Source organism: Tursiops truncatus, chromosome 19 (genome assembly GCF_011762595.2).
Source record: "Tursiops truncatus isolate mTurTru1 chromosome 19, mTurTru1.mat.Y, whole genome shotgun sequence".
Classification (NCBI taxonomy): domain Eukaryota; kingdom Metazoa; phylum Chordata; class Mammalia; order Artiodactyla; family Delphinidae; genus Tursiops; species Tursiops truncatus.
Window position 1 is genome coordinate 7,277,074 of NC_047052.1, and position 17,051 is coordinate 7,294,124.

Below are 17,051 nucleotides of genomic sequence, written 5' to 3' on the forward strand. Positions count from 1 at the left end.
ATCAAGGTGTCAACAGGGCCGTGTTCCTTTGGAAGGCTCTCTTTTAGCTTCTAGCGTATGCCAGCAATCCTTGGCATTCCTTGGCTTGTAGATGCATCATTCTGACCTCTGCCTCTGTTGCCACATGGCCTTCTTCCCGTATGGGGTCTGGGACTTCAACCTATCTCTTTAGGGGCGACGATTCAACTCATGACAGGTGTCATCCTCCCCCAAATGTTTCTAGATCAAACGTGGGAAACACTGGATACACAAGTGCTTTAGCAGGGGAATTGTTAGAGCTTTTAATATGCTAAATGTGCACTATGAGTCTTCTGGGATGAGATGAATGTGAGCAATGAAGTGTGTAATGATTCCCAAACCCCTATGACCATGGCTTCTGGTGTTGAAGCACTTCAGTCAGGGCTAGTGTTCCTTAGGCAATACTTTGGGAATCGCTGATCTACACCAGTGGTTCTCAATACTGGCTACACGCTAGAAACCCCAGACTTCATCCCAATTGATCAGAATCTATGGGTCCCAGGCATCAATATTTTTTAAGCCCCCCCTGATGATTCCAATGTGCAGTCAGACTTGATAAACATGCTTTAAGTTCTGAGAACCACAGACCTAGATAATAAAAGTCTTCCAGGTGACTGTGTGGATAAGTGCACATTTCCCCTCTCCTATGCAGGAGAAGCACCTCACGAACCCTCTCCAATTCACCCTGTCTTGTCTCTCCTCCTAACACACCCATTGTAGCAGGTACTCTAGGTAGCCTGCCCCAAATCCATTCCATGTGTCCCTCCTTGCTATCAGAATCCCAATTTGTTCAGGTAGCCCCTACCCCTACCCCACATGACTCATGGTAAGGTGACCCTGTGGCCACCTCAAAGTAAATCTTGATTTGTCTCAGCAATAGCCCTTGACAGGGCTTCCCTGGTGGCACAGTGGTTGAGAGTCTGCCTGCCAACGCAGGGGACACGGGTTCGTGCCCCGGTCCGGGAAGATCCCACATGCCACAGAGGGGCCCGTGAGCCATGGCCGCTGAGGCTGCATGTCCACAGCCTGTGCTCCGCAACGGGAGAGGCCACAACAGTGAGAGGCCCGCGTACCGCAAAAAAAAAAAAAAAAAAAAAAGAGATAGGCTCTAGTGCTGGACATTGTCTGGTCTAACACTGCTGGAACTCTGACAGCTACCTTGAGACCATGGGGAACAATCTGAAGATGGCAGAGCAGAAAGATGAGAGGAACATGCACACTTGATGAGGTCATTAAACAGCTAGTTTAACCGTGAAGCTGAACTACTGCCAGCCTTCTATCTGGATGAGAGCTTAAATATCCTTTTATGATGGCTGAACCAGGATCCCACCTAACTACCATGACAATCAAAAGCCAGAATCCTTTATAAACAGAGAGACACATAACATGGCAATACACATAAGACCTAGGAGATTTATCTTCTATCCACCCCAAAGCCCATCATCCATTCTTTATTGTGTCAGGTATGAACATGAGCTATATAAGCAGATAAGCATCAAATAATTCATACCAAGTGCACACATGTCTCCCGAAAGTCTGGTACAGAAATCTAACCAGACACATAAAGTCCGTTAGTTTAAATAGGAAAAGTTCTAAGATCTAGAGAAGTTGTAAATTCTTCATTTCTCTTTCCCATCTTTCCCATCCACTCTCCACGTCTCTGTTGACTATAAATATCAAATTGGAAATTTCTTGTTGTGAGAGAGAAAAATATATCTGCTCAAAGAGATGAGAAGGCCCCCCTGAGACACCTGAAAGAAATGACCACCTGCATTTTCAGGTGCCTGTACCAACTGTGCAATGAGATGACCTTTCACATTCCAAGCCATGGATGTTACAAAGATAATCAGACGAAAAAAAAATTTTTTTTTAATCCACAATGCTTGTTACATTAAAAAAAAAAAAGACACACTTCCTATTGCTTTGGCATAAGGGCCCACGACATAGCCCACACATTGATATGTGACCTTGTTCTTCATACCAAATGAGTTAGTGAAGCTAGAAACAAATATTTTAGGGCATGGCTTGCATTATGCTGCAGTGGCTTGTAATGAAACAATAAAAACAGAACACTGACATTATGGAAACCAGACAAGATCTGGAGTTTACAGTAGACCACTGTGAGCCAGTCAGCATCCCAAACAGCGGCAAGTAGAACAGAGCTTAAGAGCAGTTGATTGTGAATCAGACTAGAGGGCAAGTTCTGCTACTGCCACCTAGTAACTGCTTAAGTCATAAAATGCCTTCCTCATTCCACTCCTGGGAAAGTTAGTTAAACTTTCTGAGTCTCCAGCTCTTCATCTACAAAATGAGTATAATACCTACCAGAAGGGGTTTGGAGAAGATTACAAAGATAATATCTGCACAGCCCCAGCACATAACAAGGGCTCAATTAATGTCTATGATTTACTCAGAGGAAAACAGAGCACAGCAGCCCTTGCAAGCCACCACACACATGTGCCCACATCCCCAATTTTATAAATGAGGCAGAATCTCACTGCAACATTTGGGTCACCCAAACGCAAACACACACACACACACACACACACACACACACACACACACACACGCTTCAAGGTACTCATCCTGTAATACTGAAAGTGTAGAGATTGAAGTGTTTTTCACTCCCCCGTTTCTTTGCTGATTCATGCCCACTCCATAAAATCCATGTTAAAGGTGAGATCTTTCCTGAAACCTAATTATTTTGTCTCCTTGGATTGGGTGGGACATGTCTCCTGCTTAAGTAAGGAACTGATCATGCTGGGTCTCAACTCTCTGCCTTTTGATTGCTCCTGCAGTCCAGACCCCACCAAGAAGCCACTCCTACCCCTTCAACAAGTCCTTGCCCCTCTAAGTTTCATGATTCTGTCTGTCCCCTCTTTGGGGACCGTGGGCCTTTTGGGATCTGTAAAGTAATAAAGTGGGTTCCTGGACTGTTTTCAATATTTCAAAAAGTCAAAGAGAAACTGCATTTGTGTCACCGAGCCTTTGGCCAATGCCCAATAATCATCTTTGGCTGGCATGATTGTTTGGACCTACTATGAATCCTGCTCTGGGTGACCCTGATCCTCGTAGAAGGGTGGGAACTAATCTTTTAACAGAACTGGGAGCACCCTGCCTTCCCCAGGGCCCAAGGGCACTGGAATGCGCTGGCTCAGCAGTACCACCCCTGATTGGAGCCCATTTCACCGCCCGGCTGGGTCGCGGAGGCAAGAAGGCCTGACCCAGCGCTTTCACTCGCCCAGAAGCAATGCCGGAAGGCGTGGCTCCACGCCTCCCGGGAGGCCCCGGCCCGCCCCTGTACTAGTCCCCGCCCCTCGCCGCAGCCCCTTCCGGGCCACAGGGCGTTCCGAGTGTCACGCCCCTCCCGCCTGCCACCCCATCAGGCCCCGCCCCTCCCGGGCCCCGCCCCTGCGCGCCGGTCCAGCCAGCTCGCTCCGGCTCGCTCCGGCCCCGGGGCCGCCCCCTCCCCGCCCCGCCCCCTCCAGCCGGGGGTGCTCTAGATGCTGCGCGGAGACCCTCTGCACCCCTGCGAACATGGCGCTGCAAGTGGCGCGGAGCGTGCGGGCCGCGGTCTGCAGCCTGCGCGCCATCTCTGCGCCCAACGCGCCCTGCCCGCCGCGGCCCTGGGGACTGCGGGCGGGCGCCGTCCGGGCGCTGCGCACCGGTCCCGTTCTGCTGTCGGGTAAGTGCGGGCGGGCACGTGGGGCGAGCCAAGCTGACTCGGGGTAAGGGACTGGGGCCTCGATCCTCACCTCGGGTCCCCGCCGCTGGTCGCCCCGGTCAAGGGAGGCGACCCCTGCACACGCTTATTGTTGTTGGGATCCCGTGTCGCGAGGCCGCTACTCCCTGAGTGACTTAAACGACCCCGCAGTCTTTGTCCTGCGGGTTGGGAGGAGGGGGGAGGAGGGCGGGGAGGCCTGGAGAACACGCGCGGTCGCCGTGTCCCGGCTGCTTCCGGCAGGAGCGTCGGCCGCTCGCTGCTGGAGACCCGGGCGAGCGTCGCCGAGCTCCTTCCTGACCTTAGATTTCTAGCATTTGTGAGCATCGTGGACCCTAAGAGTGAAGACAAATAATAGGCTTTACTTTGCTACACGGATCGTCACTGAATTCTTAAGTAAAAGTAAAGCAAGAGCATTTATTGAAATTTAAAGCACTGGGTCTAGATTTTTACCAGCTAAAGCTGGCACAACTTTGGAGAGAGCTATTTCCTAAAGCAGTGAGATAAACTCCACTGGACTCCACAGAAGACGTTCTACTGAAGTCTGTATCGAGTCGTGAATGTGTGTTGGGCTGAAACGAGGCCTTAGTTACATGGACTTGAAGGAACAGGGAGACATGCCCGTAAATGTCTTGGCCATCTGTCCTACTTTAGCACGCGTTACCGCAGAGGAAAAAACGTTTTACTTCATGCACCAATACCTGAGACATTAACTGCACCTCCGAGAACTCAGGCTTCTTGCTGACAGAGCGCAGGTCTGTGGTGGCTGTTCTCTCATTAAGTTCGTTGTTTTAGAAACCTGTTTGGGACTAGAAAAGTTGATAGGTTTAAGTCCAAAGTCAAACATAATGATGAAGCTTACCTCCTCCCCACCCCACCCACCCATTAAAATCTCTCAGCTCTGTTAGTGCCGCATTTCAAGGGAAGAGCATTTCTCAGATAAGAACTGAATTTCAAACCTATGTATTTTGGTTATTCATTGTTACACTATCACTAGCTTTTTGCACTCCACCTCTTCTGAGCTGTGACATCTTGGGTAGTCACTTAACTTCTCTGAGTCTGTTTCCCTAATCAGAAAAATGGAAATGATAATCCATACCTTACAGATTTGTTGGATGAAATGAAATAATTTAACTGCTGTACATATAGTTTGATGCATAGTAAGTACTTGATAAATGTTACTTCTTATTAAATAGTAGTGTATAGAATCAAATAAATAGCGGAAAGTTGATCAAATGTTAATGTATTTTATTTGACTCAGTGACTGAAGGGAGGAGAATGCAAACTTCTCATAAATTACTCAACACACATAATTTTGGGGGGGCCAAAACCCATGTTTTTCAAGACTCAGAGGAAAAGTAATTATTTACCTAATCTCCTGTTCCCTTCTTTCCTGTTGGGCCAAGGGTTAAAGGAGAATTGTACGAATCATCGTCTTTTGCCTAAATTGCATGGCCTAGTACAAAGACTGCATGGCCTTTTAAGTCAAGTGGACCTAGGTGCATTTAGCTTAGCAATGTTGCCGCCTTTTCCTCTAAACTTGAGGTTGCTCAGTTGCTAAATTGAATGTGAGAGCACTCTTACTCCTAAGATTATCTTTACAATTAGGTAAGATGGCAAGACCAAAGTCAGGACAGTAATTTCAGAGAAGTCATATGTTTATGGTTGTCCAGTCCTTACTTTTAAAAGGTATATTAGATTTAAACTGCCAGTTTTAGAGTTGTGACAGAATGTTAGGGAGAATTGAGTCCTGTAGCCAAATAACTATATATTAGATGTTTTGCTGAGCATCCTCTTAAACTTAAAAAAAAAAAATTACTTCACTCCAGCTTTTGAGTGCTTTCTATATGCCAAGCACTGTGTTTTGAACTGGGAATACAGATGAGATAAAGCCTGCTCTTGCTTGCTTTGTACTTGGTCTACTGCCTGGGGGAAACTGTAGCCTGTTAAGTGCTATGAGTGTGGGGGGGGAACGGTGTGGGAGAGTGGTGCAGAGTGCTGTGGGAGGAGGTTGGACGGCCCAGGAACCCAGGCTTGGTGGGCTGCATAAGGCATCTGGCAGGCAGAGCTGCTAAATTGAGATCTGAAAGTCAAGAAAAGGCGGTGGGGAGAATGGGTTGCAGTCAGAACACTAAGTACAAACACACTTTCTTAGGGAAACACACGTTGACCTGAAGCATTTAGTATTTGAAGTGGAGTGAAGCAAAGCAAGTTACTTTGTGGCAGATTTTGCAACCTCTTACACTGAGGAGTATGGTATTAAAGTTTTTTAATGACTGGGAGGAAAAGAAATACTCTTTATTTACACTCTGCTGTGTATCAGAGCTGTGTAATCAAGGCAGTTTAATGTTGTTTTAAGTACAGTTATCTTTTGGGTAAGGGGTAAGAGTGAACCAGCAATGCTTATTGTAAAACAGTATTGAAATTAACGAGCCATTTTCTTATTAACTTCCGATGCAGTATTTTTGGAAAAATACTGCTTCACTTCAGAATGTGATATATATTTAGGAAGGTAAGTTTTTTAAAAAAAATATTATTTTAAGCAAGTACTTTTGACATTAAATCGTAAGGAATTTTTTTCACATCACTCCAACTTTGGTAGGTCTTTCTTCCAAGAATCCTTGAGTATTTTGGCCATCCGTGTATTTGAAGAGAAGCAGCTCATAAAGCCAAGGCCTAACCTGTCCAATGAATGTCGAGCACAGGCTGCCTTTCTACCATTTAATGTCTTAGCTCTGAGGTGACTATTGAGTTCTGATCATATAGTTTGCTTCTTTAAATGATGGTAGTCACTTTCCTCAAGGGGAGATTTGAATTCATTTAAGGTGGAATCAAGAACTTAGACAAGCTATAATTGTTCCAGGTCAATTTTATTCCTTTTAAGATGCCACACAGCTCTACCTAAAGAGGCACATAATTTTTTAGGTTAAATCATTTATGAGCAGTCTTTATGCTCCTCCCAAAAGCTCATCACTCTTTCTTCAGAGGGACAGACTTGCTTTGTATGACAGACCAGTAATAGATAAATATATATTTGAAATGTGCTCCAAAATTTGTGTGTGTGTGTGTGTGTGTGTGATATAGACTGAGTAATGTGAAGGGCAAATAATCATATCTCCAAAAGATGCAAAGGTGTTCACATCAAGCCATCTTTGCCTAAATGATACCAATGTTGAGATGTGTCTTCTCACATGATCTGTTTTGTCCTGGGCAGTATACTGTTGAATGGCAATGCCAATAAGTCAAACACAAATACTGGGAAGGTCTTGCCCTTTGACAGCACTGATATGTAAAAAAATGCTTTTTAAGAAGTGATGCCACTGCTTTTCTGAAATATTGGTCTTCTATTTAGGTCGTAAATTCACAGACAAACATGAATGGGTAACAACAGAAAACGGTGTTGGAACAGTGGGAATCAGCAATTTTGCACAGGTATTGGATTGTCTTGCAATATTTCAGTCTGCTCTTGCCTAAATTGGATTGCTTTACCTTTTAAAAATTGTTTATTCTGCCCCTTAGTATTATTTTGGGCCCCTTAAAGGCCCTTAGAAGAACATCAGTCATAGATGGAAAAAGTAAAACATAGTTTAGTTAGGGCAGCGTATAATGTTTTTAGAGATATTGAAAGGTTAACACTTAAAATTAAAAATTAAATTCAAGAGAGAAATGTTTGTTTCATATTGGGGCAGTTAAGGAAAAAAGCAGAGCAAGCAAAAGGGCTGGAGTGTTGACAGTGTTTTGTGGATAGCAATGATATACACATGATCTGGGGACTTGAAGAGGGAACACCTAGATTGGCACAGATTACACAAAGATAAACCTTTTATTTAGAGTTTGTCTCTACTAATTCCCTTATTGCCACTGATCCCATATTGAGATATTGTGTAAAAGAACTTGAGAAGCCAAATAGCAGCACGTGTCACTGATCTTCCACGATCTCTGGGTGGGGTGTGGAGAAGGGGCCGGGGGTATTAACTGATGGGAGTATACAGTATTCTTCAGAAATGCTGCCATCTCAGGTACTGAGAATCCATGACAACTGTATCTTCATTGGCATATCTGTACCTACTGAGGCCCAATACAGCATGCTTTGTGAAATACTGCATAAGTATTGTCCTCCTCTCCTGGAGTTTATGAGGGGGAATCAACTACATGGAAAATGACATACAAAACATTATGTGACGGATGCCTTGAGTAGTACAAGGCATTGTCACCTGATGGAGAGATCACTACTTATTAGTCAGCAGATGCAGTAGGGGAAATGGCCTCAGTAAAGTTGCAGAGGTGGAAAAGCACAAAGTGTGTTCTTAGAGGAGCCAGTAATCTTTTAGGGGGCATATGGTTTGTGACGGGGTCACTGCCACCTCTGGGAAATCCAGCTAGTGGCCTGTTTTCTTGCAGATCCTGAGGTAAGAATAATTTTGCATTTTTAAAGGGTTATAAGAAAAATCAAAGAATTTGGCCCCTCAAGTGTAAAGTATGTACTGTGTGAATTAAAGGGATTCAGTGTTTGGCTTGTTCCTATTTACTAGGTTTAATTTGATTTCTTAGAGGTTTGGTGCTTTGTTTTTGTCTTTTAAAGGAAGCTTTGGGAGATGTTGTTTACTGTAGTCTGCCTGAAGTTGGGACAAAATTGAACAAACAAGGTGAGTGTTTTTCTCATCTTGGTATGTCATGATTCATGCCATGAATTTTCTTTATCTTGCATAATAACTTGTTTGTACCCAGGATCATTTAGAATGCTTTTTCCTCAAGTAACAGAAAACTTATGTAAGAGTAGATCAGGGGTTTATTATATCTCATACAAGCAATCTTGGAAATAGGTGGATACAGGATTGACTCAGTGGCTCAGTGAAGATTATCAAGGACACAACCTCTCTGGTACTTTTTCTGCCTCAGCATGTCAGAGGTCACAGAATGGCAGCAGAACCTTCAAGCATCATGTTCTCAATGACAGTATCCAAAAGTAGGAAGAGAAGGACAGGCTCTCTTTGTCTCTTTATTGGGAACAAATATCTCAACCAGAAATCTCTCAGATCACCTTTTCTTTTATCAATTTAGCCAAGTCTGGGTCGTATTGCCATGCCTAACTGTAAGGAATGATGGTGAGGAGAATAATGAGCATTTTCAGACTTTACAATGGAAGGCAGGAAGTAGAGGGAAATGGCTCTTAGCACCCTCCTCGCCACATGTTGATATAGTATAATATAAGCTGAAGTCTCTGAAGTTTAAAAAATAAAGTCTTTCTTTGGAGGCAGTAAAGAATATCAGGATAGAACATGGGCTTCTGAGTCAGAATCTGGTTTTAAATCCTGGCCTCTCAACACAGCTGTGTGATTTGGGAGAGATTACTTAATGTAGGTCTCATCTGTAAGTTGGGATAATAATACTTACCTCATAGAGTAGTTGTAAGGATTAAATGAAACTAGCATAATAACCAGCATAAGATTAGTGCTTGATAAATGTCAGCCAGTGGAACCACGTATATTATTATTCATGGGTTCCTTGACATATGTCAGGTAGCCCTACAGAATTTAAGTATCTGTTTTCTTTAATCATGTTTTATTTACTGTGTATGCACTTTGCTGTTCTCAAGCAGATCAGAAATTTCTGAACATCTCTTTATAGCAAGTGAGAAGCATGAACCTACTTTTTGTGCTTCTATTATAGAAAAAATTCTGTTAAACTAAATATGTTGAGTAATACCCTTAAACTAATGAATGCTTTCTTTAAACTTTCTGCTAAAGATGTTTTTTAAAGTGATACAAAATTTACATACAGCGAAAATGCATGGATCTTAATTGTATAAGCCAAAGAGTTTTGACAACTGTGTTTATACACTGTGTAAACCTTGCCAATCAAAACTCTTCTCAATATACAACCACTTCTCTGATTTCTGTCACCATAGATTAGTTTTGCCTGTTCTTTAACTTCATTTAAAAGGAATCAGACAATATGTATTATGTATGGCTTCATTTGTCTAATGTCATAATTTTGAGATTCATTCATAGTGAGTGATCAGTATTTTGCTTTTTTATGCTGCGAAGTCCCATCGTGTTTGCCAAAGAGGTTATACCATTTTACACTCTGACCAGCAGTATGAGAGAGTTCCAGGTGCTGCATATTTCATTGTGGTTTTAACTTGCATTTCCCTAGGACAGATTATTGTTCACCTTGCCATGTGCTTTTTGCCACTCACATCTTTTTTTGTGAAGTCTCTAGTCTTTTACTTGGGTTATCTTTTTACCATTGATTTTTAGGCATCATTTTAAATTCTAGATACAAATCCTTTTTCAGAAATGTATTTTATGAATATTTTGTCATATATATGTATGGAACATTGTCTTCTCTAAGAAGTCTTTTGTCTATCTTCATAGTTCCCAGACTATATACCCCAGTGCCATGAGGTGCTGTGGGGTATTTTTAATTTTTAACATCTGTTGGACACAGCACAGACTAATAAACAATGGAGATAACAATTTCAATGTTGGATCTTACTACATTACTTTGGGTAATGTGACTTTGAAGCAAGTACTGCACAATTGGCATGGAACATCAGGTACGGCAGTGATTGATGTGACCTGATTCCCTGAGGGAGAACTCAATACAGTATGCAACAGACACATAATTTATATCTGTAAATTGTAATTAAAAATGAAAATTCTTTTTTGTTCTATTTATATGTGTTAATTTTTTCAAACCGCTACTCAATTGTTAGGATATAAAAACTTACTAAGTAGTTTGGACCTGACCTCTTAATAAATTGAAGTGTTAGGTATTTGTTTTGGTCTAGAGATTACCACAAAACCTTACTGAGACACTTAAGGGCATTGTGAACTGAGAAAGTGAGCAACTCTGGCCCATACCAAGGTTCGCAGAGATATAGTATTTCAACATTAGGTATGCTATTTAGCTGTGGAGTTTTTCATAGATGCCCATTATCAGATGATGCAGTTCCTTTCTATATCTAGTTTGCTGAGAATTATCATTTGTGGGTGTTGAATTTTTGTCAAATTCATTTTCTCCATCTATTGACATGATCAAAGGGTTTTTCTTGTTAATGTGATGAATGGTGATTCACTTTTGAATGTTTAACCAACCTTGCATTCCTGGTAGTCATGATACAAAAGTTAAAAATTATCTCTAAAAACATACTGCTGGATTTGATTTGCTAATTTGTATATTATGTTCATGAGAGATATTGGTCATTTCTTATAATGGCTTTGTCAAATTCTGGAATCTGTTATATTGACCTCATAGAATAAGTTTAGAAATATTCCTACCTCTTTTCTTTTTCTGAAAGAAAGTGCAAGATTAGTGTTGTTTCTTCTTTAATTGTTTGATAGATTTAACTGGTGGAATATGAGCCAGATTTCTTTGTAGGAAGGTTTTTGATACAAATTTCTTTAATATATATTCAGATTTTCTATATTATCTTACATTGGTTTTGAGAAATTTTTCCATTTCATGTTGTTATATTCAGCATACAGATGCTCATATTTTTCATTTATTATCCTTTTATACCCATACGATCTGTAGTAAGGACTCCTTTTTCATTCCTTCATATTGGTGGTAATTTTCTCTTCTCAATCAGTCTGCTGGCTCTATCAAATTTATCAATCTTTTGAAAGAACCAAATTTCTACTATGTTAAATTTTCTCTTATTTTCCATTTCATTTGTTCTTTCATATCTTTATTTTCTTCCTCCAACTTACTTAGATTTAATTTCCTTTTTCTAGCTTCTGGAAACTTGTGGTTTTGTTTTTCAGGTTTTTTTACTGGACTTTTTTTTATCCATACTGTAAAATGCTGTCTCCCTTGTGGTGAGTGGCAGCTAAAATCTTAGTCTGATTCTTCTAGCCTTATCTAGGACACTTGGAGTCTGCCCCATGCACATATGATTCAGGGATCATTCAGAGACCTGGACAGAATTTATAGACAGAATTTGGGGCTCTCCTTTTTATCTCTATCCTTAATGAGATTTCCCAGCTCACTTTCCAGTAGCTATGGTGGCCCCAAACTCTTGTCTCCTAGTCCTTTAAACCAGTAAGACTGAGATTTTCTTTCAGAATTTTGGCTGCTCCACCTGGCACAGTGTCCTTTCTTCAAGTGTCCTTTCTTCAAGGCTAAAAGTCATTTAAAAAAAATCACCAGTGTCATCCCTTCTTTCTAATGTTGCCTCCTTTCCATAAACTGACTGCTTTTGTTCATTTTCTAGTGTCTTTAGAAGGCAGGTCATTGATTTTAAGATGTTCTTTTTGAATAACGCCTAAAGATTTTATTTCCTTCTAAGCACTTTTTTAGCTCTGCCCCCACAAACTTTGGTGTGTTGTATTCATCACATTCAGTTCAGATCACTTGATTTTGTCCTGTAGGTGAGCAGGGCTTTTTTTTTTTTTTTTTTTAATTAATTTATTTATTTTTATTTTTGGCTGGTTGGGTCTTCGTTGCTGCATGCAAGCTTTCTCTAGTTGTGGCGACCGGGGGCTACTCTTCATTGCAGTGCGCAGGCTTCTCATTGCGGTGGCTTCTGTTGTTGCAGAGCACGGGCTCTAGGCGCACGGGCTTCAGTAGTTGTGGCTCGCGGGCTCTAGAGTGCAGGCTCGGTAGTTGTGGCCCTTGGGCTTAGTTGCTCCGTGGCATGTGGGATCTTCCCGGACCAGGGCTCAAACCCATGTCCCCTGCATTGGCAGGCAGATTCTTAACCACTGCACCACCAGGGAAACCCCAGGGCTCTGTTAATTTTTCAGTCTTTTTTTTCTTTTCAAACTCTTCTTCAGATTGGTTAGTTTCAGATGATCTTCGTGTTCACTGACCCTTCTGCACAGTATCCAGTCTACTGTTAATGCCATCTAGTGAACGTTTTAGATATTATGCTTTCCAGTTCTAGAATGTCCATTTAAAAAATTATAATTTCTTTGCAAGTTATTTCCCCATATATTCACTCACTAGTTTTTTGTTTTTTGGTCTTTGAACATACTTACAGTAGCTATTTTAAGGTTCTCTGCTAATTCCAACATGTGGGTCTGTGGATCATTTTGAGATCTTTATACTGACTACTTTTTCTCTAAACTATGGCTCCCTTCTTTCTAGAATTTCAACCCTCAATTTCCAGCCACCTTGGGGGCCCACACTCCATCCTCTGACCCCTTTAGCAAATCAGACTGTGGTTTTCTACTTGTGTTCTAGTTACACTGTGCTCTTTGGATGGGGCCATGTTGTCAGGCTACAGACTGTATAAATGAAGATCTTGCATGACAAAACCTATGGTTTTATTTTAATTAAAGATATTTAGGACTTTCTGTCATTACTGTATTAGAGGTGATCACTTCTCCATATTTTGTATTTTGAGGTCACTAACTTGACATTTAATACTTTCTTTAATTTTCTCAATTTAGAGGAATTTGGTGCTTTGGAAAGTGTGAAAGCTGCTAGTGAACTCTATTCTCCTCTATCAGGAGAAGTAACTGAAATTAATGAAGCTCTAGCAGAAAATCCAGGACTTGTCAACAAATCTTGTTATGAAGATGGTAAGTTGTTGCTAGAAATTTTTTTAAGGATTGTTTGCTGCAGTTAACATTTAATCTGGAATTTAAAGCAATCTTTAGCTGATGGTGACTTCTTTTTGCCCTTCTTGGTACTAAATAGAGATATTCTGCTTTAAAAAGGGAAAACAGTTTAGCTGAATATATAAGGTTATGTTTAAAATCTGTCAATAAAAGCACTGCCTTATTTTATAGGGTTCTTAGTATCATAGTTGTAGACTCATTGTAAACACTTCCGAGTATTTACCTGTTCAGTCATAAAGCATCTAATCACATTGTGTGATGTAGGTGGTAATAGAATAACATTTATTACATTAATTTTCAGTTTTCTCACATCTTCATCTTCATAATAATGTAGTAAGGTAAGCTAGCAGCAATTTTTTCCATTTTGTAGATGAATTGAGGCCCCAAAGGATTTCTCTGCTAAGGTCACACAGCCAACAAGATGCAAAATTAGCATTAGGTTGTAGTTCTCTGTTTCCTATCACCTACTTCTTCTCTCTACTAAAGCTTTCTAATGCCATTAATCTAAGTTGTTACAGTGTTGGTGTTCCTTTTGTTAAAGATATACCTGGCCTTGTGTATTTGGATCCGTATGTAAAGTTGTTGATGCTTATTACAGCCTAGAAGTTCTTAATCCATTATGGTAGAATTTCTTCTGGTTCTTTTCAGTTATGATATGTAAGGAATATTAATTTAATTCTTACAGCTAAAATTTAAAGCTCTTTGAACAAATAATGAGTGATTTATGTAAAGAATACTAGGTTAATTTTGAGGCACTCAGAATTTACATTTTGAATGAATTTGACTTTCTCTTTAAAAAGGTGATTTAGAATATAAGATACTTTTTTTTGGTTGCAGGTTGGCTGATCAAGATGACACTCAGTAACCCTTCAGAACTAGATGAACTAATGAGTGAAGAAGCATATGAGAAATACATAAAATCTATTGAGGAGTGAAAATGGAACCCCTAAATAAACTAGTTTGAAACAACTTAATCTAGTATAGTTGTCTTAAATTAGTGGTGGATAGATTTTTAAAAAGCAACTTTTAGCAAAAGAAACTACTTTCAACAATGTTGCCTGAAGAAAATACCCCTTAACTTCCTAATGATTTCACATAAACACTATGCATCTTTTTCACAACAGCCTGTGATTTTTAGGCTAGTCTCCAGTTATAATACTCAGAATTCCTGAAATTATCTGTGGTAAAACTAGTTATAAAAATTATGTAATTCAAGGATAACATTGTTATCTTAACCTTACATAATATTGTAACTTGCTTACAGCCATCCCTGGATTTGGGTCAAAATACTCAATGAACTTGCCATTGGAAATAAATGACAGTGGAGAAAAGTTTGTTAGTTGTATAGTGTCCAGTGAAGAACATTACTATCTTAATTTTGCAATATACTGTGTTTGCTGGTGCTATTTTTATACAGTGAAGCAACAGCCTTGCAGGAAAATAAGAAACAGTTTAATAATAAAATATTCAACTTCTTAATTAATTGTGTTTTTTGTTTCGCTGTTAATATTTCATTTAGTGACTCCACTAGTATTTGTAAAGATGCTAATTTTAACTTACGGAAAGTTATTTTTTTAAAAGGAATTTTAAGCCCTAGTGATGAAAGATTGGTTCCAAGAAAATGTTTCCTTTTAGTCACAAATCTTGCTTTTCTTAAGCAAAGATCTAATTGCCCGATAGCATCAAGTACTATTTTTTGGTCATTTTTAACATAAAAGAAATCATTGACTTTGTTTTTCTATCATGCCAATTAGAAGAGAGGAGTAAAAACAAGGAAAGGTGAAATTTTGATCAGCATAGCACATGACATCCTTAAGAAAGTTAAACCACATTCACATAAGGTTTCTACTTAAGTAATGGGGACAGAAGTGGACACAGTGGCCAACATAGCATACTTTCTAATTAAGCCAATGGTAGTACTGTAGTATGCTGATATTTGGGGCAGGGGAGAGAACATACGTAAGTATATACACACACACAGATATATATACTTATACACACGCACAGCAAGAACAAACTTCTACCATTTTCCCAGTTACTAGAGGAAAAGGGAAGTATGTAGACACTACTATCTTCTGGTAAATAAAGAGCAAATAAAGAACATAGAGTACGTAGGTAGGTAAATAACATACAAGTCTTTCTTGTTCCTCTGCAGAAAGAATGCATTCTTTCCAGGACTGTGCCAGTGGCCATATCACTGCTGAGCTGTGTCTGTTATTAATCAGGTTAATTAATTTGACTGTCTGCTTTGGAAATAGGGATGAGTAATAATTGCTCATTTAAATCTAAATAAATCTTGTTTTAAAGTTACTCTCATATATTACCTTCTTTCATCTTTACCACAGTAGCCAGAGCTAGGTAGGGCATATCCATAACTACCACCATTTCACAGATAAGGTGACGGAGAGGATAAGAGGATATGGTTAGGATTTTCACATTTCCTGGCTCACTCTTCATCAGTTCCTTAGCAAAATGTAAGTTACTATGATAATACTTAAGGGAATTCCCTGGCGGTCCAGTGGTTAGGCGCTTTCATTACCAGGGCCCAGGTTCAATCCCTGGTCAGGGAACTAACATCCCACAAGATGCGTTAATGCGGCCAAAAATATATTTAAATGGGAATCTGGCAGGCGGGAGGAGGATCAAAGAACAAAACTTTATGACAACTTGCTCTTTTTCACTGTTTAGAATACAGAGCCAGTTCAACCTTCGTTTCTATTTTAGTGCTGCTGAAAATAAGAGGTGTTGAATGGCCCTCCAAATGGACTAAATCAACAGAGAATTCAATTTCTCAGACCTCACATTCCTTTGAATGGTTTTGGTCTTAATAGAGGAGCTTAATATAGGTTTTAAATAATGCTTTCTAATAATTTAAAATTCAAGAAATGGAACAGGTAACCCTGGAAGTGTTCAAAAAATTTTTTTTCTCTTATCACCTCCCAGATAGTTGAATAGTTTAAAGAAGTTGATGGCATTAAGTTTTAATAAAGAAACCACTAGAGGGCTCTCTGTACAGGCATGCTAGTATGAAAATGAGGCTGGTATTTCAGATCAACTCTCAAGCAAATCAATTTCTGAATTTTTCTGAATTTCTGCAGCTTTTCTGGGGCTGCTAAAATGTCAGAGTACCACCCACCTTCAGTTTTTAAAATTACGCTAACTATAACTGTGCCTTCATTACTTCTCAGCAATCACTGTATTATTTCAGACCTAATCATGCGTCTTTCTCAGTGATTAAATTCTTTTTTCTTCTCAGCAACATGGCTTTACTATTAACTACCTATCCCCATCAGTCTTTTTTTTTTTTTTCTTTTAAATACACTTTTTTAGAGAGTAGATTTAGGTTCAAAATTGAGCAGAGAGAAGTTTCTGTATACCTCCTGCCCCCATCTTGGTGTTTTTAAAACACTCCTTTGCCAACTCTGAGATCTTTTTCTACTAGAGCTTCTGTATCTTGATTCCATCTCTACTTTGGCTTTTTATAAACATGACTAGACACTCATCCCTTTAAGTTTCTGCTCAGTCATGTTATCAGGCTTTTTTTTTTTTTTTAACATCTTTATTGGAGTATAATTGCTTTACAATTGTGTGTTAGTTTCTGCTGTATAACAAAGTGAATCAGCTGTATGTATACATATATCCCCATATCCCCTCACTCTTGCATCTCCCTCCCACCCTCCCCATCCCACCCCCCGCTATCCCACCCCTCCAGGCGGTCACAAAGCACCGAGCTGATCTCCCTG

The 17,051-nt window shown here is 40.1% G+C and overlaps 1 protein-coding gene across 1 annotated transcript; it reads left to right on the forward strand.

The window, feature by feature from the left end:
- Positions 1 to 3,427: 3,427 nt before the first annotated feature.
- Positions 3,428 to 14,278, forward strand: GCSH (glycine cleavage system protein H). The gene is made up of 5 exons (XM_019940655.3): positions 3,428 to 3,703; positions 7,092 to 7,171; positions 8,322 to 8,385; positions 13,138 to 13,269; positions 14,146 to 14,278. Exons 1-5 carry the CDS (start codon positions 3,556 to 3,558, stop codon positions 14,241 to 14,243), a joined length of 522 nt encoding a protein of 173 aa, XP_019796214.1. The 5' UTR covers positions 3,428 to 3,555; the 3' UTR covers positions 14,244 to 14,278.
- Positions 14,279 to 17,051: the final 2,773 nt, after the last annotated feature.